Below are 24,924 nucleotides of genomic sequence, written 5' to 3'. Positions count from 1 at the left end.
AATATAATGCCTTCAAGGTCCATCCATGTTGTTGCAAAAATAATTACTTTTTTATGGCTGAATAATATTCCCCCACTTCCTATCAGCAGTGTTCCGCATCCTTGGTTACACTTAATAGTATCTATCTTCTTCATTTTAGCTCTTCTGGTGGCTGTGTAATAGTATCTCATTGTGGATTTAATTTACATTTCCCTGAGGATTAAGGAGGTCAAGCACCTTTTTATATAATGACTAGGGGCCTGGTGCACGAATTCATGCATTTTGAAAGGAACTGTGGGCCATGAGGCTGCAGTGGGCACAGGGATGGGTCTTGGCCCATCCTCCTCGCCCCAGACCGGCCCCTCCTGCCACGGCCCCCAGTCCCTTGTCTGCCGGCAGCCCTGCTCCCGCTGCTCCCACGCACTGACAGCGCCAGCCCCAGTAACACCTGCTGATGGCGCAGAGCGATTGGGGCCAGTGCCAGCAGCAGGTGTGAGTGGGGCCAGCGCTGTCAGTGGGTACAAGCAGGGGCTGCTGCCCCGATCGCCCCTCAGGGGCAGGGGGAAGTGGAGAAGCACTCAGGGGCAATCGGGGTTGGCAACCACTGCTTGCACCCATTGACGGTGCGGAGTGATTGGGACCAGCACCGGGCGCTGGCAGTGGGTGTGAGCGGCAGCTGCCAGCCCCAATCACCCCTCAGGAGCAGGGGGAGGTAGAGAGGCCTGGGCGGGATTGCGGCATGCAGGAGCAAAGAATTTTCAGTAACCACCAGAGGCTCGCCCCATGACAGCAACCAGCATCCCGCCTTGGTCTGGTGCCCCCGCTCACCTGCTCAACCATCCTGCCGCAGCCAATGCCCACCATGTTCTGTGCTCTGCCACCTGCTGCTGACGCCTGCCATGTTCCACTCATGCCCCCTGGTCGTCAGCGCACGGCATAGCGACCGGTTGTTGAGTTGTCCCACCGTTCAAGTCTATTTGCATATTAGGGTTTTATATATATAGATAGTTCAGTTGGATATCTTCTTTTTGTAAAAGTACCTGGTGTACTCTTTCGCCCATTTTCCAATTGGCTTTTTTTCTTTCTAATTGATTTGTTGGAGTTTTTATATATTATTGTGGATAAGAATTGTGTCAGCTAAATGTATTGCAAATACTTCCTTTCGCTTGGTAGCTTATTTTTTTCACTCTTAAGAATGTCTTTCAATTATTAGAAGTTTTTTTAATGTAAATTAATTTATAAGGTTTTTTTACCCCCACTTATGATTAGTGCTTTTTGTATCCTATTTAAGACATCTTTGCCTACCCTAAAGTTAAAAGATCAAGGTTCATATTTTTCCATAAGGTATTCAGTGGCCTCAACTATTTTCCAAAAAGACATTACTCTCCATTAAAGTTCATTGTTACCTTAGTTATAACTTAATTGATCACATAGGTGTGGGTTTCTGGGCTCACTTTAATTTCATTGTTTGGTTTGTCTGAATTGGTGTGACTTTATATAACTTCCTTGATATCTAGTAGAATAAGTTTATCAGTTTTGCTGGTCTTCAAGATTTTTTTTATTCTTTATATTTCCATAAACTTGACAGTTAGCATGTCAGATTCCACAGAGAAATCTGCTGGATATTGATTGTGATTACAGTGAAAAACTATAGTAAGTTTGGGTAGAATTGATGTCTTCACAATATTGAATCTTCTAGTCTGTGATGATGGTATTTCCCTTCATTTATTTTCTCAATATATTTTGGTTTTCAGCCTACAAATCCTGCACATCTTTTGTTAGATCTATTTCTAGGTATTTAAGGACTTCATTTTGTTAATCACTCTTTCTGGAAGCTCTGAGCGCCTTTTAGAATGTGATGTTAATACTTATCTTCAGAAATTAAAAATGTATCTTATACTTCATTTCTCTTCCAGTATCCCCCTCCTTTTTATTTTTTAAATATATTTTATTGACTTTTTAAAGAGAGGAAGGGAGAGGGACAGAGAGTTAGAAACATCGATGAGAGAGAAACATTGATCAGCTGTCTCCTGCACACTCCCCACTGGGGATGCGCCCGCAACCAAGGTACATGCCCTTGACCAGAATCAAACCTGGGACCCTTGAGTCCGCAGGCTGAGGCTCTATCCATTGAGCCAAACCAGTTAGGGCTATCCCCCTCCTTCTTATCTATGGCATTATCATGCCTGCTTTTTAGTAGAATCACATAGCGAAGCTATATATTTTGATGATGTCATATGAATTAGCCTACATACGGACATGATAATTTGTCTTCAGAATAATTGGTTGAGATGATAACATTAATTGAGTTAATGTGAATTAGTATTTTAGGGGAAGGGAGTTATCAATATTAGCTATTAAGTTTCACTTAATATCAGTCATAACAAAGATAAATTGTGGGTAATAAAGCCAATTCACGTTCCAGTGATTGCTCAGAAATAAAGCTTGATGGTTTGGTCATTGATGACTTTTCATTAACTAAGTTCAATAGTTTAGGTTTCAGTAGAACCTGTTCTAGTTACTGTATGAGAAGAGAGAAGAGAGTGAGTTAATAGAGAAGAGTGGGAATCTGACCTTTATTCTTTTCATTTAATCTTACTTTGGAAAATACATTTAGCAGTGTCAAAGAAAGAAGTTCATTATAATGGTAATGAGTATATGTAATTAACATTATTTTTAATAGATAAAATAGATTGTATATAATAATGTTAAAATATGTATTTTGTATTTTTTTGTATTCTGATATTGTAACCTGTGCAAATGGTGGAGCTTGGACTGTAAATAAAAACCTATTAATGCCCGGTTGGGATGTCTCTGTGGTTAAGCATTGACCTATAAACTAGGAGGTCATGGTTCGATTCCTGGTCAGGGCACATGCCCGGGTTGCAGCTCAATCCCCAGTAGGGGCGTGCAGGCAGCCAATCAATGATTCTCTCTCATCATTGATATTTCTATCTTTCTCTCCCTCTCCCTTTCTCTCTGAAATCAATAAAAATATATTTAAAAAAAATAAAAACCCATTAGTTTGAATTTTCAGACAGGTTTCCATAATTTCAGTTCCGGGTTTAGATCAGACCAAAAGAATAAATACTACCAGCATGGCCACTGTGCTGTATGATGGCATAAATTGTCACTGCAGCCATTTACAATAATGTGAATATCATTCCCCAGATTGTATAACCTGATGGCCCTGACTACCAGTAGCTTGTGGAACCTAAACCAAAAATATTCGTGTTGGGTTTGTATCCTGAGGAGACTAGTCCCCTCCTCCCTCTTTATTTTAAATAGTAAAATCAGAGCAATCAAAATAATTTGCCATAAATTCTGTGGAAACAAAAGATGACAGGTTATGAGTAATTTCTATGATCTTTATAGTGATGGTATTTATCCCTGTACTATTACTCTGTATGTAGTTTTCAGAAACATTCATTTTGTGTCTGTTCAGCCTTTATCCTTGAGACACCAAAAATTAATTTGAGGTTTTTGTGTATATGTATATATGTATACATACACACACACACACACACAACACTGACCAAGGATCAAGACATCCTGTTCTTTGGTTTTCCATCTTCATCTATTATCCTTGCAAGTTGCTTGAAAAGTTTGAAGAACATGTGGAATTACATATTGTGTCAATAATTCATGTCATTTCTCTAATGCGACTGAGGTGAGTGGTGTAATATCAATCAACTATAATAAAAATCTATTTTGAGAATAGAAACATACATACAGATTTTTGCTAAAAGTTTGTAACCTATCTATATCACTTCTTGTGCTACAGAAAACAAAAGCCCTCAAAGCTTAATGGTTTAAAATTATTTCTTTAAATTCTTTTTACCTTTGTCAGCTCTGCTGGGTCTTGATAGCTTAATTCACATGCTGGGTCTTGATAGCTTAATTCACATGTCTAGTGGTTGGCAGATCAATTTGTATTAGGAGACCTCACTTAAAAAGAAAAAAAAAAATATATATACATACATATATATATATATATTTCAGAGAGGAAGGGAGAGAGAGAAATGGAAACATCAGTGATGAGAGAGAATCATTGATTGGCTGCCTTCTGCACACCCCACACTGGGGATCAAGACCGGGAACCCACGCATGTTCCCTGACTGGGAATCAAACTGGAATTGAACCTTGACCTCCTGGTTCATAGGTCGATGCTCAACTACTGAGCCATGTGGGCTGGGCAGGAGACCTCATTTTTATATGCCTGGTGTTTGGTGCAATGTCAACTGGGGTGATGATCAGGTTTTTCTCATCATCTGGCAGACTAGCCTGGGCTCATACACATGGTAGTAGTTGCAGGGTTCCATAAAGCAGAAAAGAGAGTAATTCCTGGTGCTTAAGCTTTTGCGTGTGTTGTGTTTGCTAATGTCTTATTGGCCAAAGGAGTCACATGGCCAAAACTAGAGTCATTTCTTAATGATCGGAGTGGCATAGTCATATTACTCAGTAGTGAGTGTGTGTGTGTGTGTGTGTATATATATATATATATATATATATATATATATATATATATATATATACTTGGAAAGAATTTTTGGCCAATAATTTTGTAATCTTCCACATCCATCCTAGTTTTTCTAACATCTTTGTTTTGTTCAAATATTCATTTATTGTTCTGTTTCTTTGATGGTAGAAAAGCAAAAAGGCAAGTAAATCGGGAATTTTATCTGTTAAGGAGTACATGACATTTCTATCTAAATATTGAAATTTCATTCAGTATTTAATCAGCACACAGTCTGAACCCTATAGTAAGACCTGTGAAAACTGAAGCAATTTAATTCTAATTCCCGCCCCCCCCACCCCAAACTCTTTAAAAGCTTGTTTTATATTTTATCCTGGTTCTATGTTGTTTGTACCAGATAACTTAAGTCAGGGTGTTAATTCATGATTAAATGGCTAATATTTTAATAGTGAAACAATTATTAATCCTGATCTGATCTGTTAGCCTTGCCTCTCTACAGAATGAGGAGAGAGAAGGAATATTTGTCGAATTCATGCTGTGCTAGGCCAATAAAGTTGATTTGCTGTGCTGTCTTTGAACCATTGCCTGCTTTTGTACTAAATTTTATTTTGACCAATTGTGCCTGTCACATCTTTGAATATTATGGCAGGTACTGGCTGCTCTAATTGAGAAAGAGAGCCTTTTTCTTTTTCCTTTATTGTATGAATTTTAAAATGAGTAATAACATTTTCATTGTTATTTTAGTTGAAGTTATGTGGATATTTTAAAAATAAAGTGTTGATTCAATGTTATTACCTATTTTTATTTGAAAAGATATGCATGCCAGGTGTTATGGGGAATGGCTCCCCCTTGTGGCAAACTCATTTATGTTAGATGTTTGGATTGCCTCCAAAGAATGTTATGAGCTGACCTTGTTTTTTAGAGTAAGAGTTTCCCCTCTCTCATCTTCCTTTCTCCACCTCACCCTCACCAACCACTATGAAACCAACCAGAAGACATTGAACCAACAGCCTCTTCTTCCCTCAACCCCTTAAATTTTTGGCTCTAATAACTATCTTACTTTTGGTGCTTATACTAGCTAGAAACATCAGATTGGTGCTTATACTAGCTAGAAGCATCTATAACTTACAGGGGAAGAAAGGGAGTTACCAATATTGAATGACTTGTGGATTACTATTAAATTATTCCTTGTAACTTTTAATATCTTGGGTATGGCTAAGTGTACTAAAACAACTTTAAGAAAAACAGGGTTTAAAGTAAAAATAATTTGTGTAATGTAGGGCCAAATAAGTTCTGTTTATTTACTGTGACTTCTCAGAAACTTTAGTAGCCAATGTGTGTGGTGAACTTCCTAGACAGGAAGAGTTTTCCAAACTTATTTGACTTTAGTATCCTCTTTTCAGGGACTGACACCATTATGGAACACATTTAGAGAAACAAATTGTTTCAATGAGTCATTCTTCATGGTTTTTTAATTATGAATTACCAGATTTGTTTCTTCCCTTTTTGCAGCAATTTTTGTAAGTTAAATAAGAGCAATATTAAAGATTAGAGATTTATATTTGGCAATATATTTCCTTTTCGTAAGGCTCCTTTTTTTCTTTTTGTAACAACCTCAGAATCATAAATTTTTTTTTAAGATTATTTTATATGAGAAATAATAAGATTTTAGTTTAAACATAATTTAATTAAATAGTTCATTTCCCATTAACTAAAACTTCTGAGATTTTTTTTATGGACACACTGGCACTGGCTATAAGAAGTCTCCCATTTTCTGCTTTTTTCTTTTCCCTTTATAACATTTGTAGAAAAAATAGGAGGGGAAAAGCTAAAAAGCAGTTTTATAATGGTGGTAGGTTTTTTGGGGGGAGGGGTACAGGGACTGTAGAGAGATTTAGATATAACATCTGTTCAAAAAAGCACTAATCCTACCTAATAAAACAGTATTATGCAAATTGACCGCACCCAAGCCACGCCCACCAGCCAATCAGGGCGAGTATGCAAATTACCCAACAAAGATGGCGGTTAATTTGCATACGCTGAGGGAGGGAGGAGTGAAGACTGAAGACAACTTAGAAGGAAGAGGGAGGAAAAGCAGAAAGCAAGGTGGCTGCCAGAGGGAAAGCCCGGGCGGGGTGGGGCGGGGCGGAGCGTGGCGGGCGGGGCGGAGCGTGGCGGGCGGCAGCGGCAGCGCACGCAGCCACAGTGGCCGCTTGCAGGATTCTTCCTGCAAATGGGCTACTAGTTAAATATAAACTTACTATTTAAGTGCTTGCAAATACCTTACAATATAAGTATCATTACTGTCTTTTATTGTGTCATCTTTTGAGAATGCTATACCTAAATTGGGAGTATGTATGTATACTCTATAACTACATTTCTCTTTTAGGAAGCATACAGAATACATTTTAAAGCAATGACTTGCTTTCATATTTTCAGGTTAATTTTTTAACTGTATCAGAAAGCTGATGGGTAGCTTAATTTTTACTGAAGTGAATAGAAATATAGTAAGCTCATGTCCAGTGTCATCAGGATGTGAGGTTTTCAGATAAGTGATTTTTCTAGACAATACAGCATATAATTTTAAGTACTAAGATTTTAATGAAGATAACCTTTTTATTGAGCATATGCAGCTTAATTCTTTATTTTCTGTCTGGGTTTGTCATGATGTCTTACGGGAGCTGTAGCTGTGCTTGCCTCTTGACCCTCTCTCCTTTGTGTTCTTTAATTTTTATTATTTTGAAGATTAGTTAGAATAATGCCAAATGTAGAAACATATATAACTAGAGGCCCAGTGCATGATTGAATCATGCACATGTAGGGTCCCCTACACGCTTTCACTTTTTGCGGTGGAGCTGGGTGCCTGTCCGCTGGGTGCCTCCACGCCGGAGGCTTCTGAAAGGCCTGGTGCCGGAGCAGCCAGGCACCCAGCTCCCCCACTTTTGATGGTCTGTGGCCGCTGAGGGGGGCTACCCTGCTGTTGAGAGGCGCAGGGGGCGGGACTCCCGCCCCCTGCGCCTCTCAACGGCCTCTGAGCGGGGCTGCCGCAGACACCTGGCTACCCTGCTGTTGAGAGGCGCAGCTGGGTGTCCGTGGCAGGCCCCCTCAGCGGCCGCGGATCTGGCCGTTGAGCGGCACAGGGGGCAGGAGTCCCGCCCCCTGCGCCTCTCAACAGCAGGGTAGCCCCCCTCAGTGGCAGCGGATCTGTGCCTCTCAATGGCCGGATAGGCCACCCCGAGTCCCGCCCCCCAGCCTCCCGCCGCCCAATCGTGGGCGTAGCGGAGTGATGGTAATTTACATGTTACTCTATTATTAGATAGGATAAGAATACCCTTTTAAGAGTCATCGTCTTGGTTGGTATATATTTTGGCTCTTTAGAAAGTCTTTCAAATCTTACCTGTTTCCTCCCTCACCCCACTTCCCTTTAATTTTAATTGGATGGATGAGTTTTGGAGAATTGAGCTTTTTAAAAAATTTCCTATGATATTATAATTTGCTTTTATTCCATATAATAGGGGAAACTGTTATTTGCTATATATATATAGTAATGCAGTAAAATAGTTGCCACTTAAATCAAGAAGTATTTACTTTTTGTGTGAAAACTGTGGATTATATTTTTGTATTTTGTTTTAGCAGCTTAAGTGCCATTTATATGTTTTATTAAGAGGTATATACTTTTTGAATTTGAATGCATTGTTATATGTAATTTTCCATGCTTAAAATATTAAATAATTGGTTCCAACTGATTAGTATATGTTTGAAGTATTAGGTTATTAAGCTAGAAAGTTTTGAATGGTATATAATTAAAAGTTATATTACAATATATTTTAATATTTAAATTAGTTTCACAAACTAATATATATATATATATATTTTTTATATATATATTTTATTGATTTTTTACAGAAAGGAAGGGCGAGAGATAGAGAGTTAGAAACATTGATGAGAGAGAAACATCGATCAGCTGCCTCCTGCACACCCTCCACTGGGGATGTGCCCGCAACCAAGGTACATGCCCTTGACCGGAATCGAACCTGGGACCCTTCAGTCCACAGGCCGACGCTCTATCCACTGAGCCAAACCAGTTAGGGCAACACAAACTAATATTTTGATGACTTTTTTTAATTTTCAAAATTTAGTTTTAAATTTAAATATATAAATTCTATTAGGTTATCAAGTACTAACCAAGCCAGACCCTGCTTAGCTTACAAAATCAGATGAGATTGAGCATATTTTGGGTGGTATGGCTGTAGACATCCTGTTAGGTTATCAGAGTAGTATGTTGAATGTTTAGAGAATAAATGTTTTAGAAGATAATTGCTATTTTGTTTTAAACATGATAGCTAAGTATTAATAGTTTTTTAAAAGACCATACTTTCTAGTGCAATTTACCTGTGGTTTCACTAGTGGACAAACAGAATGTACTTTATAATTGTAGCACAATTTGGTGAAGAAAGGAGAGGGACCTATACTTTTATTGAGCAAATTATGTATGTAAGTGAATTTTAAATATAATATATATGTATTTTGTCATGAGGTGAGAAGCATTAACTATAAAGATTCAAACACAATATTTAAGATTATAGAGTCTATGTTATTTTACTTTTTTACAATATAATTTGAAATATTTATGAATTTTAATAGGACCATACTTTTTAAAAAATCTTCAAAAGATAGAGCCTTTTTTTAAACCCCAAAATAGACATGGGGGGGATCAAGTTTGTCCTTTATTTTGTGATAAAATTTTTTATATACAGGACTGTATTAGACATGTGTTTCATTTTATTTTTAAAATTAATGTAGAGGTGTAATTTGAATGAAGTGACCTGGCTAGGTCAGCAGTCTCTTCAGTCAATAAAATTATTATTCGAACCTAAGATAACAACATCTGGTTAAATCAAAGATAGTGAAGTACTTAAGGCATAAGATAAAACATATAATTTGTCTTTAATATTACCACTCAAGAAGGTTAACCCATTTGTAGGTTACTAAATGATACAGGTTTTTCACGTTTTAACACAGAAAATTTACTCTAACAGCTGAATGTTAAATTTGTTAGTAATTCTTGTTTTTTGATTGTTTATTGTATTTATCCCTTCTCTATCCTATATAATAAAAGTCTAATATGCAAATCGACTAAATGGCAGAATGACCGGTCGCTATGACATGCACTGACCACCAGGGGGCAGATGCTCAACACAGGAGCCCCCCCCCCAGCCCACAGGCCCCAGGCCAGCCAAGGCGGGTGCCAGTGGGGGTCCCCCGATCGCCCCTCCAGTTGCCCCAAAAATCGGCCCTGATCGCCAGCCAGACGTAGGGACCCTACCCATGCACGGATTTCATGCACCGGGTCTCTACTAGTTTAATAATATTATAGTAAGGTTTTTGTTTTGTTTTTTAAAACTGGGATAGACCCAGGCAAATGAAGACAATTTTATCTCCCTAAATATGTGGCCACAAAGGCTAATTTCAGAGAAAAAGATACTTCGGATTTAGCTTAATGTTTGTTTATGTATGGATTTTGTTTTACTTAAAAAAGACTTCTTTACTAGTGTTAGCATATGAAAAGGCAAAGGTCTCTTTTCAGGATTTAAATGTACTTGTGAAAATTAATTTACCAGTGATTCTTGAGCTCTGGCTGTTTTATTTTGGTTGATATTTGAGTAATACCCATTGGCTAACACTCTGCAGGCACCTTTATATAATTATTAAGAAGACTTAATAATTATATAAAGTAAAATATGCTTAATATAAAATATGCTTAAATATAAAATATGCTCATTAAGTCTTCTTCATAATTATATAAAGTAAACTGTTCCAGTTAGTGAAACTAAAACTCAGGGAATTTAAGTGATTTCTGAAGGTCATATTGCTGGTAGATAGCAAAGGTAGATTTGGGACCTAGGACTCCTGGTTCTTAATCTCTAGTAGTTTTTCATCAGAGTTAGAATTATAAATTGGATCCTAATTAATATGATAAGATCTAGGAGGAAAGATCATTCCCTCTGGCCTTTTAGACAAATCAACCACTGGTGATGGTTAAATGTAATGTTTTCACAGTATGTACTTTTGAAAATTCCATTAAAAAAATGTGAGCCATTTAGAAAAATTTAGGTATATAAACTTTTGAATATAATTACAATGGCATTGTTGAGCAAATAAACTCATCCTATCTAATAAAAGAGTAATATGCAAATTGACCATCACTCCAAAACACAAGATGGCTGCCCCATGTGCTCAAAGATGGCTGCCCGCATGTGGACACAAGATGGCCAGCAGAGGAGGGCAGTTGGGAGGGACCAGGCCTGCAAGGGATGGCAGTTGGGTGCTATCAGGCCTGCAGGGGAGAGCAGTTAGGGGTGACCGGGCCAGCAGAGGAGGGCAGTTGGGGGTGGGGAGGACCAGGCCTGCAGGGGAGGGCAGTTGGGGGCGACCAGGCCTGCAGGGGAGGGCAGTTGGGGGCAACCAGGCCTGCAGGGGATGGCAGTTAGGAGGAACCAGGCCTATAGGGAAGGGCAGTTGGGGGGGAACCAGGCCTACAGGGGAGGGCGGTTGGGGGCGACCAGGCCAGCAGGGGAGGGCAGTTGGGGATGACCAGGCTGGCAGGGTAGGACAGTTAGGGGCAACCACGCTGTCAGGGGAGTGGTTAGGGGGTGATCAGGCTGGCAGGCAGAAGTGGTTAGGGGCAATCAGGCAGGCAAGCAGTTGGGAGCCAGCAGTCCTGATGGGATCGGGCCTAAACGGGCAGTCGGACATCCCTCAAGGGGTCCCAGATTGGAGAGGGTTCAGGCTGGGCTGAGGGACCACCCCCCACCCCCCGTGCACGAATTTCGTGCACCAGGCCTCTAATGTATTATAAGAAGTTATGCTCAGTTGTCTAAAATTATGCTGTTTATCTCAACTGTTTTCATAAGCTATGCATAGGCATAGTAAGGGAAGGTAAAATAGCTTGATTTAGCGCAGATGTTTGTTTGTTTGTTTGTTTGTTTATTTATTTATTTATTTATTTATTTACTGTTTGTAAAGGTTTTTTGTTTTGCTTGCCTCACATTATGTTCTAATATTTTTGGACAATATAATTTAGTGTTACACAGTGAGAACAAATATTATCTTATGTATAACTTTTAATTAATTCCATATCCTTCAGGTAAAAAGAACGTATTCTCATGGTACTTACAGAGCTGGCCCAATGCGACAGATCAGTTTGGTAGGAGCCGTTGATGAAGAAGTGGGAGATTATTTCCCTGAGTTCCTTGATATGTTGGAAGATTCGCCGTTTTTAAAAGTAAGAGAAAAAAAATAATATCAAGCAATCTAAATTTGGGGGTGTTACTTTTATGCTACAGGTGATACAGATGGTTGTTTCAGAATTGTAACATTTATTATTTTATTTGAATTGGAGGGAAGGAAAGGAAGAGATGAGAAATTAAATTCTAGTGTAGTGTATGTTTATGACTTCTCTGGTACTAATTGTTATGGCAAAGCTAAGTGGTGGACCAGAAAATAACACTTGCCTGTTACTGCCACTTTAGGAAAGTAGGTTTCATCTGTTTATTAGCTACAGACTGAATATTAGGGGATTTAAGAAGCACAGGAAGGATGTATAAGTGCTTAGGAAAAGGGAATGGCCATTTGGCATTGTGGAAAACTGGCCTGGGAAATTGTACATGTGCCTTTCATTTTTCTTCTTCTTCTTCTTTTTTTTTTTTTTTTTTAATATGCTTTTATTGATTTTAGAGAGAGAGGAAGTGGGAGAGAGCAAGAGAAACATCAGTGATGAGAAAGTATCACTGATTCGCTGCCTCCTGCATGCTCCCTACTGGGGACCAAGCCCACAACTGGGGCATGTGCCCTGACCAGGAATTGAACTGGTGACCTCTGGTTCATGGGTCAATGCTCAACCACTGAGCCACACCGGCCGGGCTGCATTTCATTTTTGGCTATACCTATCTGGGTTGGGAAAGCCATTTTTGGGCTTCATTTTCCTCATCCATAAAATAGGCATTTAAAATATGTAGCTTAGCCCTAACTGGTTTGATTCAGTAGATAGAGCGTCAGCCTGTGGACTGAAGGGTCCCAGGTTCGATTCCAGTCAAGGGCACATGCCTGTGTTTTGGGCTTGATCCCCAGTGGGGGATGTGCAGGAGGCAGCCAATCAATGATTCTCTCTCATCATTGATGTTTCTATCTCTCTTTCCTTCTCCCTTCCTCTCTGAAATCAATAAAGATATATTAAATAAATAAATAAATTAAATAAATAAATAATAAAATACGTAGTCCCTTTAAAGTCTTTAAATGATTTCTAGCTAGAGAAATCTCTGAGCTAGATTATTTAATTAGTAACTCAAAGGTTAAAATGTGACAAGATTAGTTTATCACAGACAATAGGGTGGTGCAGGGATGGGGACAGGAATGAGCTAGAAGGGGTCAATGGGTGGGGGAAAGGGGACATGTAATACTTTTAACTAAACATTTTTTTAAAAAAATCAGTTTATCACTGCTGCCACTTAATCTGTTGAACATCTCTTCTTTTTTTACTTCTGCTTGCTCACTTTTCTAGTGTGTGTGTGTGTGTGTGTGTGTGTGTGTGTGTTTCTTTTTACCACATTTTATTTCCCTTTCATTTCCTTTTTTCTTCTTTTGAACTTTATGTTTCTTTTCTATTTCTCCCAATTAGTGATATCATGGAATTTGGTTGCATTTGTTTTTAATGGTATTTTTAAAATACTGTTACTTAAATATTTTTTGAGATTTTAAATTAAAAACAAATGAGCCAAATGTATTCATTCTGGAGAAATTTAATTTGACAATTCTCCCCTTTTTGAAAAGGGGTATGGGATGAATGTTTTTTTGTGTGGTTTTTTTTTTTTAATGCCATTGTCATCATTCCATGGACTCTGTCATTTTTCTCTTTTTTTTCCAAAGATTTTAATCTCTGCTTTTTAATCCAATAATCTTTTCAAGCAACTATAAACAAATTTTGATTTTGTTTTGGTTTTCCTCTTTGTACTAGGTTTTGCTTATAACTAATCAAAGAGGTATCTGTTTATTTTTGTAGATTCTCATGGAGAATATTGCTTATTTTGGCAACTTATTAACATATATATGGTAGAAGGAAGAATAACAAATGATGAATATAGTGAATCATGTCCGTGACAGAGTTGGGGGAGGAAATCACTCCAAAATAAATATTCTCTTTGTGTGTTTGGAATAGAATTTTTGATGGAAAATTGTGCATATGTAGGAATATATTTAGTATAGGTATATCTTTTAAGGGCATAAGTATAAAAGTATATATGAAAGTTTTCAAGGGGGCAATATTCTTTAATGCATAGTTAAAGATATATTTTGAAAATAATTCATTTTTATGTAATTATTTGCCTCTAGTGTACACTGCCATGGGGGACGCTATCTAGTCTAAAATTAGAGAGTCGAAAAGATAGTGATGATGGTCCTATCATGTGGGTACGCCCAGGAGAACAAATGATCCCTGTGGCTGATATGCCAAAGTCACCTTTCAAAAGGAAAAGGTATGTTGGATATACAAATTTGTATTGCTGGGGATGGGTGTTTGTATGTTTGGGTGTGTGTATGTGTTGAAAATTGGAGGAAGAAGGAGGGGAGGGTTTAGGGCATAACTGGAATGTAAATTTAAAAATGGCTACATATGCTGATATAATTTTTAAAAATGTACCAAATATAAATAAGACATGAGAAATGAAGGCAGATGATAATAAATTGTAATTAGAAATGGGAAAAATATCATTCACAGTAGAGACATTATAAACTATTTGGAATAAATAAATATTTAGAACCCATATTAAGAAAACTAAAACATCTTATAGAGGATATAAAATAAGATCTAAACAAATGAAAAACAGTACTGTATTTTGGATTGGATAAAAATAATACTTCTTTGAAACTTAGCATTTCAATTGGACTAATATTTCTAGCATTGGATAAATGATTTTAAACTTTATAAAGAAGAATAAATAAAGCCAGCAAATAGCCAAGACAATTGAGAAAGAGAAGATAAGTGAGGGGTCCTTGTGTTATTATATAATAAAAATTACTATAAAGTTCAAAAAGATCATTAGAATAGGATAGAGTACACAAATAGATAAAAGTATATTGGGAAAGGGAAGATTTATTCATGTATAATGATGACATAATTGGCAGTCCATCTGAAAGGAAAAGCCATAGCTCCTACCTCATAAAGAAGTTTGATATTTAAACATAAGGTAAAAAATAAAAATAATAGAATAAAAGTTTGAAGCCTAGAAGAGACCTTTTTTAGCAAGATAAAAACATATAATGGCAATAGTAGTGAGAAATTTTGGAACAGATGACTTAAAATTTCCTTTCTCTGAATTATGTGATTACTCAATGCTTGTTGGCAGTTAAGCCTTGGTATATCAATACAATGTTTGAGGGCAATTAATTTTTAACACATAAGCCTACCCCCAAGCCTGTTAACTTCCCACAGTAAGCAACATTATCATGTAGCTTTCTGATACCTGTAGAACATTAATCGCAAAGAGCAAAGAAAGTATGTTATAGCGTCATCGGTATATTTATGTAAGTGTGTAAAAAGACTGTAATGCAGGATTGCACAAAGAGCAGTTAAGTAGTATAGAGATTGATGGTAAATTAGGGAACTAATAAGGAAGAGACCCTAAGGGATAGGCTAGGATGAGAGGAGAAAATTATGGGACAATCTGGATTTGTTTTTGGAAGTAACAGAAAAACCATACAGAAAGATAAGTAAGATGATTCCCAAACAAAGAAATTCTTCTCAGCCTTTTCCTCTTCTACTGCAAAATTGGAGAGGGTTTCTGCAGTGAGTGAGGCTAAGTAGTCAGCCGCTTGTGCGCATGCAGATTCTAGGTGTGAGCAGTGGAGAAGAGGGCCAATGTAAGAGGGAGCTAAGGTATTCCTTTCTGTCCCCAATAAGCCATGAGTGTTTTGTGGAAGCACTTATATGCTTGTTGTTTTCTTGATACTTATTTTTGTGTCTTCCTTTCACTAGAATATAAACTTCCATCAGAGTAGGGAACTTATTTTATTCACTATTGTCTTGTTCACTAGCTTTAGTGTCTAGGTAATACCTGACATATCGTAGGTGTTCTACGAATATTAACGCGTTTTTTAAAGTTACCTGTTTGTTCCAGATGTATACATTATGTTAGCCACGTGCCCTGGTTGGGGGCATGCTTCCTCAGGTTAGACCCAAACCTCAGGTAAAGATTCTGCAAACAGGGAAACCTGGATGAACCACCCACCGGTAATTTAGTGTCTTACCTAAGTGTATGTTGCCTTAAAACTTCCCCTTACGGCCCTGGCCGAAGGGTTCAGTTGGTTGGAGCATTGTCTGGTACACCAAAAGGTTGTGAGTTCGATTGCCAGTCAAGGCACATACCTAGGTTGCTGGTTTGATCTCAGCAGCGTGTACAGGAGGCAACTGATTGATGTTTCTCTCTCACATCACTGTTTCCCTCTCTCTCTTTCCTTTCCTCTCCCTTCCTCCCTCTCTCTCAAAATCAATAAAAACATATCCTTAGGTGAGAAATAAAAACAAATAAAAAGAACTTCTACTTATGAAGGGTGTGTTAAGAAAAAGAGTGGATTATATATGTGTTCTTGTTTGTACGTGTTCATTTGAAAAATAAAACTTGATTTTGGAGCAGATGAAATGTCCTTTCACTGAATTATAAGATTACTCAATGCTTGTTGGCAGTTAAGCCTTAGTACATCAATACAAATATTTGAGGGCAATTAATCCTTAACACATAAGCCTATCCCCCATCTATATAAAATATAAGTGTAATTTTTTTTTAAACAGAACTACCAATGAAATAAAAAACCTGCAGTACCTACCTCGAACTAGTGAGCCCCGTGAGATGCTCTTTGAAGACAGGACAAGAGCTCATGCAGATCATATAGGACAAGGTTTTGAACGACAGACTACAGCTGCAGTTGGAGTGTTGAAGGCTGTGCGCTGTGGAGAGTGGTATATATTGACTACTGCTATTGAAATGTTTTCTTAGCTTCTAAATTTTTTCTTGGGAAGTTTCTCGATCATTCTCCTTTCTGGGGGGGTGGGGGGGATTTTATTTTCCCTATAGTTGGATATTGTAACTGCACTGAAAAAGATTTTCAATGACCAGAACCTAGTTTTATTTAGTCTTTTGGGTTTGACTGAAGTAATTTTATTTTCCAAGTAACTATAGGTGAAAACAGTTAAAACTAAGATTCACTTAGTGCTTACTATATGCCTATTTACAAATGTTCATTTGATTTTTATCAGCTACTTTTAGGCCCATGTTGATCACACAAGGAAACTGAGGCTGAGGACTGTCAAATACCATTATCATAGTTATATAGTTAATAAATGGTAGAGCTGATACTGATTTCAGATCTGACTCCAGACTCTTAGGTTTTCTCTTTATACTATTCTACCTTGCTGCTCCCTGCTAAGGTTTAGAATAATAATTTTTACAAGTTTCACTTTGAACCTTTTTATAGATTAAAAAAATGGATAAGTCTCTTTAATATACTTAAGGTATCATCCCATAATTAAGAACATTTCCATTTATTGATAAAAAAAACATATAGCAAAGCTATATTGATATTGTAAGATACGTTTGCTCTCTTAAGTTTTTGTTTTCAAACTGAGTTCTGTTTAGATATGAAACCTAAATTGGAATATGCTATTTTCTCAACAAAGTAGCTAGTACTGAACTAACCCTAAGAGATCCTTAAGAAAACAGTATTAATAGTTAATAATCCAATAATAATTGAATTGTGTTTAACTTAAATGTTAATTTTCAAATATTTGTGGTTATTTCCGTATAGCTTCTATGCTCTTTCTGTAATCTGGAAATCCTTACAAACTCCTATTTCAAATTAATGAAATTTATCATGAATGTTTGGTAAAAAGGATTTAAGAATGGCATCAAGAATTATTTAGAGTGAAATCTAGAGTGTTCAGTAAAGTTAGCTACATATTTACACTTTCTTTCAAAGATAAATATTCCTGCTTCATGGCCTTAGCACTTTGTTAAAATCTCTTTTAAGCTTTTAAGTTATTGTTAGTATATACTCTCTCCTCCACTATGTATTTGATTTGAGGTTAGAGATTGTGTACTATCCTTCATGGGCCCATCATAGTTTCCAGTAAATATCTATTGAATAAAAAAACACTTTTGTGGCTAGCAGTTTCATAGTATAGAGACTATTGCCAAACTACTATAATAAGTTAGGTGGCCAGATTTAAGAATATGCTTGAGACAGATTTTGGAATGAGATATTGCTAGCTTTGAATTTTCCCACTATTGTAAAATACAGTTTGCTTCCTGTATTAAAGATGGCAAGAAAATAACTTTGTTGGTGCTATAAGAGGGCTTCTTGGCTCTGATGCAAACACGGCTTATGATCCCTTTATGATTCCTTGGTGTTGAATTAAACTATACTAAGGATGTTGGTACTTCCTTTTTTCCCCTTAGTGTTTTGAATTCTGCTATTTTTTCTCAAGAAGACATGAGGTATTAGAGTCTCAGATTCTTTTTTTTTTTTAATATATATTTTATTGATTTTTTTACAGAGAGGAAAGGAGAGGGATAGAGTTAGAAACATCGATGAGAGAGAAACATCGATCAGCTGCCTCCTGCACACTCCCCACTGGGGATGTGCCCGCAACCAAGGCACATGCCCTTGACCGGAATCGAACCTGGGACCCTTCAGTCCGCAGGCCGACGCTCCATCCACTGAGCCAAACTGGTCAGGGCTAGAGTCTCAGATTCTTGACTTTATCTTAGAGCCAGGCTTAATACCAATTTGAAATAAAAGACCAGTATTGATTTAGACTTTATAGAAATCATCAGCTAGATAGGCTTATGAAGTATTGATCAAATTATACCACTCTTTAGGTATTATGAAGGATTCATATACAGGGTGGAGCAAAAGTAGGTTTATACAGTTCGAATGGAAAGTAATTCAGTAATTAATAAAAAATGGTAATACAAGAACAAACTCTGTTTTGTGTACTTATAACTATAAACTTAATTTGCTCCACCCTGTAGATTTATTTTTTTAAATATATTTTTATTGATTTCAGAGGGAGAGAGAGATAGAACATCAATGATGAGAGAGAATCAATGATTGGCTGCCTCCTGCACACCCCCCACTCAGGATTGAGCCTGCAACCTGGGCTTATGCCCTGACCCGGAATCCAACCGTGACGACCTGGTTCATAGGTCGATGTTCTGAGCCACACCACCTGGCCACCTGGTAGATTTATATATTTGAGGTTGCTTCTTTGAAATCCAATTTTTTAAAAAACCAACCATCTATAATAATAACAGGGTAATATGCTAATTAGATTGGATGTCCTTCCAGACGAAGCCGGGGCTGGAGGGAAGCTGCCCGGGTCCCAGGTGCCTTGCCGGCGGCCAGAGGGAAGCCAGTGCCAGCAGCCAGGGGAAGGAAGGCCTACTCTTGCACGAATTTTCGTGCATTAGGCCTCTAGTTGAAGTATAATTTACATTGAATAACATAAACATATATTCATTATAAATATAGAGCTTGATGTACATTTGACAAATGTATATAGGCATGTTACCACTACCACAACTAAGATAATAGAACACTTTGTTTCCTTTATATCCCTTAGCAGTTAATCTCCCCCATCCTTACCTCAGCTCCAGACATTCTTTAATCTTTTTGTTTGTTTGTTTGTTTTTGTCTTCATAGGTTAGTACTGCCTAGTCTAGGATCTTACGTAAATAGAATCATACATGATGCCTCATTTCTTTCACTCAGCATAATGTTTTTGAGGTTCATCTAAGTTGTTACATGTATTAGTAGTTCATTCCTCAAGTCTACAAAAGAAGTACTAGAATTAATAAGTAAATGTATCAGTCTTGGGATAAGACAATATTGAAAGTCAATTGTATTTCTATATATCAGCAATAAACATTTGGAAAATGTAATAGAAAAATAATGCCACACAATAATAGTATAAAAACCTGAAATAGAGATAAATTTTAAAACTATAAGGCAGATGCTAAAAACTGTAAGACACTAATGAGAAAAATTAAGGACTTATATATGTAGTGATATACCTTGTTTATAGATTGGAAGACTCTATATTATGTCAGTTCCTTCCCAAATGATCTATAGATCAACTTAATCCTAATAAAATCTAACACTTGTTTTAAAATATATTTTTATTGATTTCAGAGAGGAAGGGAGAGGGAGAGAGATAGAAACATCAATGATTAGACAGAGTCATTGATTGGCTGCTTCCCGAAGGCCCCCTACTAGGGATCGAGGTCACAACCTGGGCATGTGCCCTTGACAGGAATCGAACCTGGGACCCTTCAGTCCGCAGGCCAACGCTCTATCCACTGAGCCAAACCAGCTAGGGCTAACACGGTTTTCATATTGAAATACAAAGAACGTAAGCAAAACAGTCTTGGAGAGATGGTGGGAGAATAACGTTGGAGGATTTACATTACACTGCCTGTCATTTTATTAGTAAAGCATACTTTGAAGCAACAGTAATTAAGAGGGTGGTATTGGTATAAAGATAAACTTTAAGATTAATGGAACAGAATAGTGTCCAGTGTTCATTGATTTTTAGTGAAGAGGCCAAAATAATTCACTTGGGAAAAAGAGTCTTTTCAAGAAATGATGCTGGAACAATAGGGTATCCATACACAAAAACAATGAACCTTGACTTTTATCTCACACAATACAAAAATATTAAAATGGATCATATAAATAAATGTAATCATTAAAACTATAAAATTTGCAGAATAAAACATTGGAGAAAAGTTTGCATTAGGCAAAAATTTCATGAAACATAAGAGAAAATGATATCATTAAGATAATGAAGAGTGGGCTACAGACTAGGGGAAAATATTTGAAGTGTGTGAGTGTGTGTGTGTGCACGCGCGCATGCATATGTGTGAATGACTTGTATCCAAATATATAAAGAATGCTTACAATTCAAGAATAAGAAAACAATCCAATTAAAATTGGACAAATATTTGAACAGGCATTTTACAAAAGATACACAAATGCTCTTTATGTTTTTTTTTAAGGAAAGAACTTGCTCTTCTTTTCTAATATAAGTATTTAAAACTAAATTTCTAAGCACTATGTTAGCTATATTGCACATATATTGATGTTGTGTTTTAATTATTATACTAGAGGCCCAGTACACGAATTTGTGCATGGGTGGGGTCTGGCCAGCCCGGCCCACACCCATCGGGGCCAATCAGGGCTGATCAGGGCCAGGCCGGCTGGGGGGAGGGCCAAGGGTGATTGGCTGGTGGGCCCCACCCCTGATTGGGTTGTGGGGGGGGAACGATTGGGGGCAGGGCTGGCCATGGGGTGGGGCTTTGGGCCAGCTGGCCCCGCCCCTGAATGGGGTCAGGGGAGGTAGGCTGGCCAGCCCCACCCTGATTGGTGTGGGGAGCTGGCTAGGGGGAGGGGCTGCAGGCCGATGGGGTGATGGGGGCTGATTGGGGGTGGGGCCGGCTGTGGGGAGGGGCTGTGGGCAGTGGGCTGGTTGGCCCTGCCCCCAAATGGGGTGAGGGGGGCTGATCAAGGGCCTGGGGGAGAGGCCATGGGTGGTTGGTTGGCCCTGCCCTGCCCCTGATCAGAGTGGGGGTCCAATCGAGGGCGGAGCTGGCTGGGGGGAGGGGCCCCAGGAGGTTGGCTGGCCCCACCCCCAGATCGGGCCTGTTTGCTGGCCACAGTGAGCGTCATAGCAACCGGTCATTACGGCGTTTTGGTTGCTGGCTTTTTATATATATAGACAGTTCAGAATTTTTTAAGTTTTCTGTTTGATGTCTTTTTAAAAACAATCATGGATTATTTAGAAGACTGTTGTTTACTTTTCAATATTTGAGAATATTTTTCCAGATTCTTTTTGGGGGTGTTTTGATTTCTAACTTAAGTCCCTTGTGGTCAGAGAACATACTCTGTATAATTTGTCTTTCTTAATTTACTGGGGTTTGTTTTATGGACTATCTTGATGAATGTTCTATCTGCACCTAAAAGAATGCATATTCTGCTGTTGTTGGGGGTATAATGCCCTATTAAGCACAATTAAGTCAACTTTGTTGATAGTGTGGTACAAGTTTTCTATATTCTTACTCATTTTTGTCTTACTAATCTCCAACTATAACATTTGATTTGATTATTTCTCCTTTTAGCTTTGATAGGGTTTTTTTTTTCCCCCTATAGGTATTTTTCTTTGATATCAGCTTTATTGACATACAGTTCACCCATTTAAAGTATATATAATTCAGTGGTTTTTAGTATGCTCAGAGTTTTTTTTGTGGTTGTTACCACAATTATAGAATATTTTTATTAACCCAAAAAGAGATATGACTTGTTTATGGATTGGACTTTTTTAGCTATTATATCCTCTTCAGCTCTAGGCAACCATTAGTCTGCTTTCTTCTCTCTGTATTTGTCTATTCTAGATATTTTATATAAATGCAATGACATAATATGTGGTCTTTTGTGATTAGCTTCTTTCATTAAGCATGTTTTCAAGGTTTATACATTTTGAAGCTCTGGTAATAGGTGACTACACATTAAGAATTATTATTTCTTTTCAAATTGACCTCTTTATCATTACAAACTATCCTTTTTATCCTTGGTCATATTTCTTGTCCTTTTCACATTTTGAAATCTACTTTGTCTGATGTTAATACATCCAGTCCAGCTTTCTCATGATTAGTCTTTGTCCGTTCTTTATCTTTTCATTTGTGTATCTATATTGTTTCATGTAGATACCATATAACTTGCTTTTTTAAAAAATTCAGTGATAAACTGTCTTTTAATTAGAGTATTTAGACCATCCAATCTAATAAAAGAGTAATATGCAAATTGACCATTACTACAACACACAAGATGGCTGCCCCCATGTGGTCAAAGATGGCTGCCCCCATGTGGACACAAGATGGCCAGCAGGGGAGGGCAGTTGGGAGGGACCAGGCCTGCAAGGGAGGGCAGTTGTGGGTGATCAGGCCAGCAGGGGAGGGCAGCTGGGAGAGACCAGCCTGCAAGGGAGGGCAGTTGGGGGCGATCAGGCCTGCAGGAGAGGGCAGTTAGGGGTGACCAGGCCGACAGAGGAGGGAAGTTGGGTGAGACTGGGCCTGTAGGGAAGGGCAGTTGGGGGGTACCAAGGCCTGCAGGGGAGAGCAGTAGGGGGGGACCAGACCTGCAGGGGTGGGCAGTTAGGGGTGACCAGGCCTGCAGAGGAGGGCAGTTAGGGGTGACCAGGCCTGCAGGGGAGGGAGGTTAGGGGCAATCAGGCTGGCAGGGGAGTGGTTAGGGGGTGATCAGGCTGGCAGGCAGAAGTGGTTAGGGGCAATCAGGAAGGCAGGCAGGCAAGCAGTTGGAAGCCAGAAGTCCTGGATTGTGAGAGGGATGTCCGACTGCCCGTTTAGGCCTGATCCTACCGGGCAGTCGGACATCCCTCAAGGGGTCCCAGATTGGAGAGGGTGCAGGCTGGGCTGAGGAACACCCTCCCCCCCCATGCACGAATTTCGTGCACCAGGCCTCTAGTTTACATATAATGTATCAGTAAATTTAGATTAAAATTTATCATCTTTTTCTCATTTGCTTCTTGTTTTTTATTCCCTTCCCCCTTTTTCTTGTCTTTTTTAGCATTCCTTATACCTTCACTATTTGCTTATTACTGGTTGCTCTAAATTATCAGAATCTAACTTCAGATATATACCTCTTTATGTAATGTGTTAAGAACCTTTCAATAGCATACTGCCACTTATCCCCCTCCCCCAATTTCTGGACTTTTTGCTAATTATTGTCATACATTTGTACTTTACATATGCTGTAAACCCCCAATATACTACTTTAGCTATAAGGAAGTATTCCCAAAGAGATTTTAAAAATGAGAATAAAATACCTTTCATATTTACTATTACTTGTGCTCTACATTCCTTTGAATAGATTTATATTTTCATCTAAGTATCATTTTCCTTCAGTCTGAAAAAATTCCTTAACATTTTCTGTTGTGCTGGTCTTCTGGTGACAGATTCTTTCAGCTTTTGTTTGTCTGAAAATGTTTTTATTTCACATTTTGAAAGATATTTTTGGTAGCTATAGAATTCTAGATTGACTTTTTCTTTCAATATTTAAAAGATTAGTCTGTTGTCTTCTGGTGTGCATTGTCTTTGATGAGAAGCCTGCAATCATCCTCATCCTTCTTTCTCAATATATTAATGTGATACATGAGTTTTAGATTTTCTCCTTATCACTATTTTTTTAAAAAATTGTAATTTGCTTGGTATAATTTCTTTTGTATTTAGTTGCTTGTAATTTCATCAAAAAAAATTTCCCCCCAAATTTGTGAAGATGGATTTGTATAATCCTAATTAGTTAAAGAATTTGGGAATTTTTCTAGGGTTATATTTAAAGACAAGCAGATAGCCCTAATCGGTTTGGCTCAGTGGATAGAGTGTCACCCTCGGATTGAAGGGTCCCATTCTGGTCAAGGGCACATACCTCGGTTACAGGCTCAATCCCCAGTCCTGATTGGGGCGCATGCAGAAGCAACCAAACGATGTGTGTCTCTCACATTGATGTTTCTCTCTCTGTCTCTCCCTTCCACTCTCTCTAAAAATCAGTGGAAAAATATCCTCAGGTGAGATGAATGGTAGATAGGTAGGTAGGTAGGTAGGTAGATAGATAAATAGATAGATAGATGGATAGATAGTAAAAGAAAATAGAGTGGTAACAGTTTATTAGTCCTTTTATTAAGAGTTATTTAGGGGTTTTAAGTATCATTATAGTTATGTATGTCTTTATTGAAAGAAAATATTCCCTTCCCCCATATTTAACTCTAATTTTTATATACTAGAGGCCCGGTGCACGAAATTCGTGCACGGGGGGTGGGGTGTCCCTCAGCCCAGCCTGCACCCTCTCCAATCTGGGACATCCCTCTCACAATCCAGGACTGCTGGCTCCCAACTACTCGCCTGCCTGCCTTCCTGATTGCCCCTAACTGCTTCTACCTACCAGCCTGATCACCCCCTAACCACTCCCCTGCCAGCCTGATAGATGCCTAACTGCTCCCCTGCCACCCTGATTGCCCCTAACTGCCCTCCATTGCAGGATTGGTTACCCCTAACTGACCTCCCCTGCTGGCCTGGTCCCCCCCAACTGTTCTCCCCTGCAGGCCTGGTTTTCTCCCAACTGCCCTTCCCTGCAGGCCTCGTCGCCCCCAACTTCCCTCCTCTGCCGGCTTGGTCACCCCTAACTGCCCTTCCCTGCAGGCTTGATCAACCCCAACTGCCCTCCCTTGCAGGCCTGGTCCCTCCCAACTGCCCTCCCCTGCTGGCCATCTTGTGGTGGCCATCTTGTGTCCACATGGGGGCAGCCATCTTGTGTGTTGGAGTGATAGTCAATCTGCATATTACTCTTTT

The 24,924-nt window shown here is 38.5% G+C and overlaps 1 protein-coding gene across 2 annotated transcripts in view; it reads left to right on the top strand.

The window, feature by feature from the left end:
• Positions 1-24,924, top strand: part of RSBN1L (round spermatid basic protein 1 like) — a 57,639-nt gene that overhangs the window by 30,122 nt on the left and 2,593 nt on the right. For both annotated transcript variants that reach the window (XM_054725939.1, XM_008149706.3), the window contains exons 4-6: positions 11,604-11,741; positions 13,844-13,986; positions 16,299-16,466. In XM_054725939.1, coding sequence (XP_054581914.1) covers positions 11,604-11,741; positions 13,844-13,986; positions 16,299-16,466 — 449 coding nt within the window. The remainder of the gene's footprint in view (positions 1-11,603; positions 11,742-13,843; positions 13,987-16,298; positions 16,467-24,924) is intronic.

This window comes from Eptesicus fuscus, chromosome 14 (assembly GCF_027574615.1).
Source record: "Eptesicus fuscus isolate TK198812 chromosome 14, DD_ASM_mEF_20220401, whole genome shotgun sequence".
In the NCBI taxonomy this organism is placed as follows: domain Eukaryota; kingdom Metazoa; phylum Chordata; class Mammalia; order Chiroptera; family Vespertilionidae; genus Eptesicus; species Eptesicus fuscus.
The sequence above is the reverse complement of the archived record's forward strand: the minus strand, read 5'-3'. Positions and strand labels throughout refer to the sequence as shown.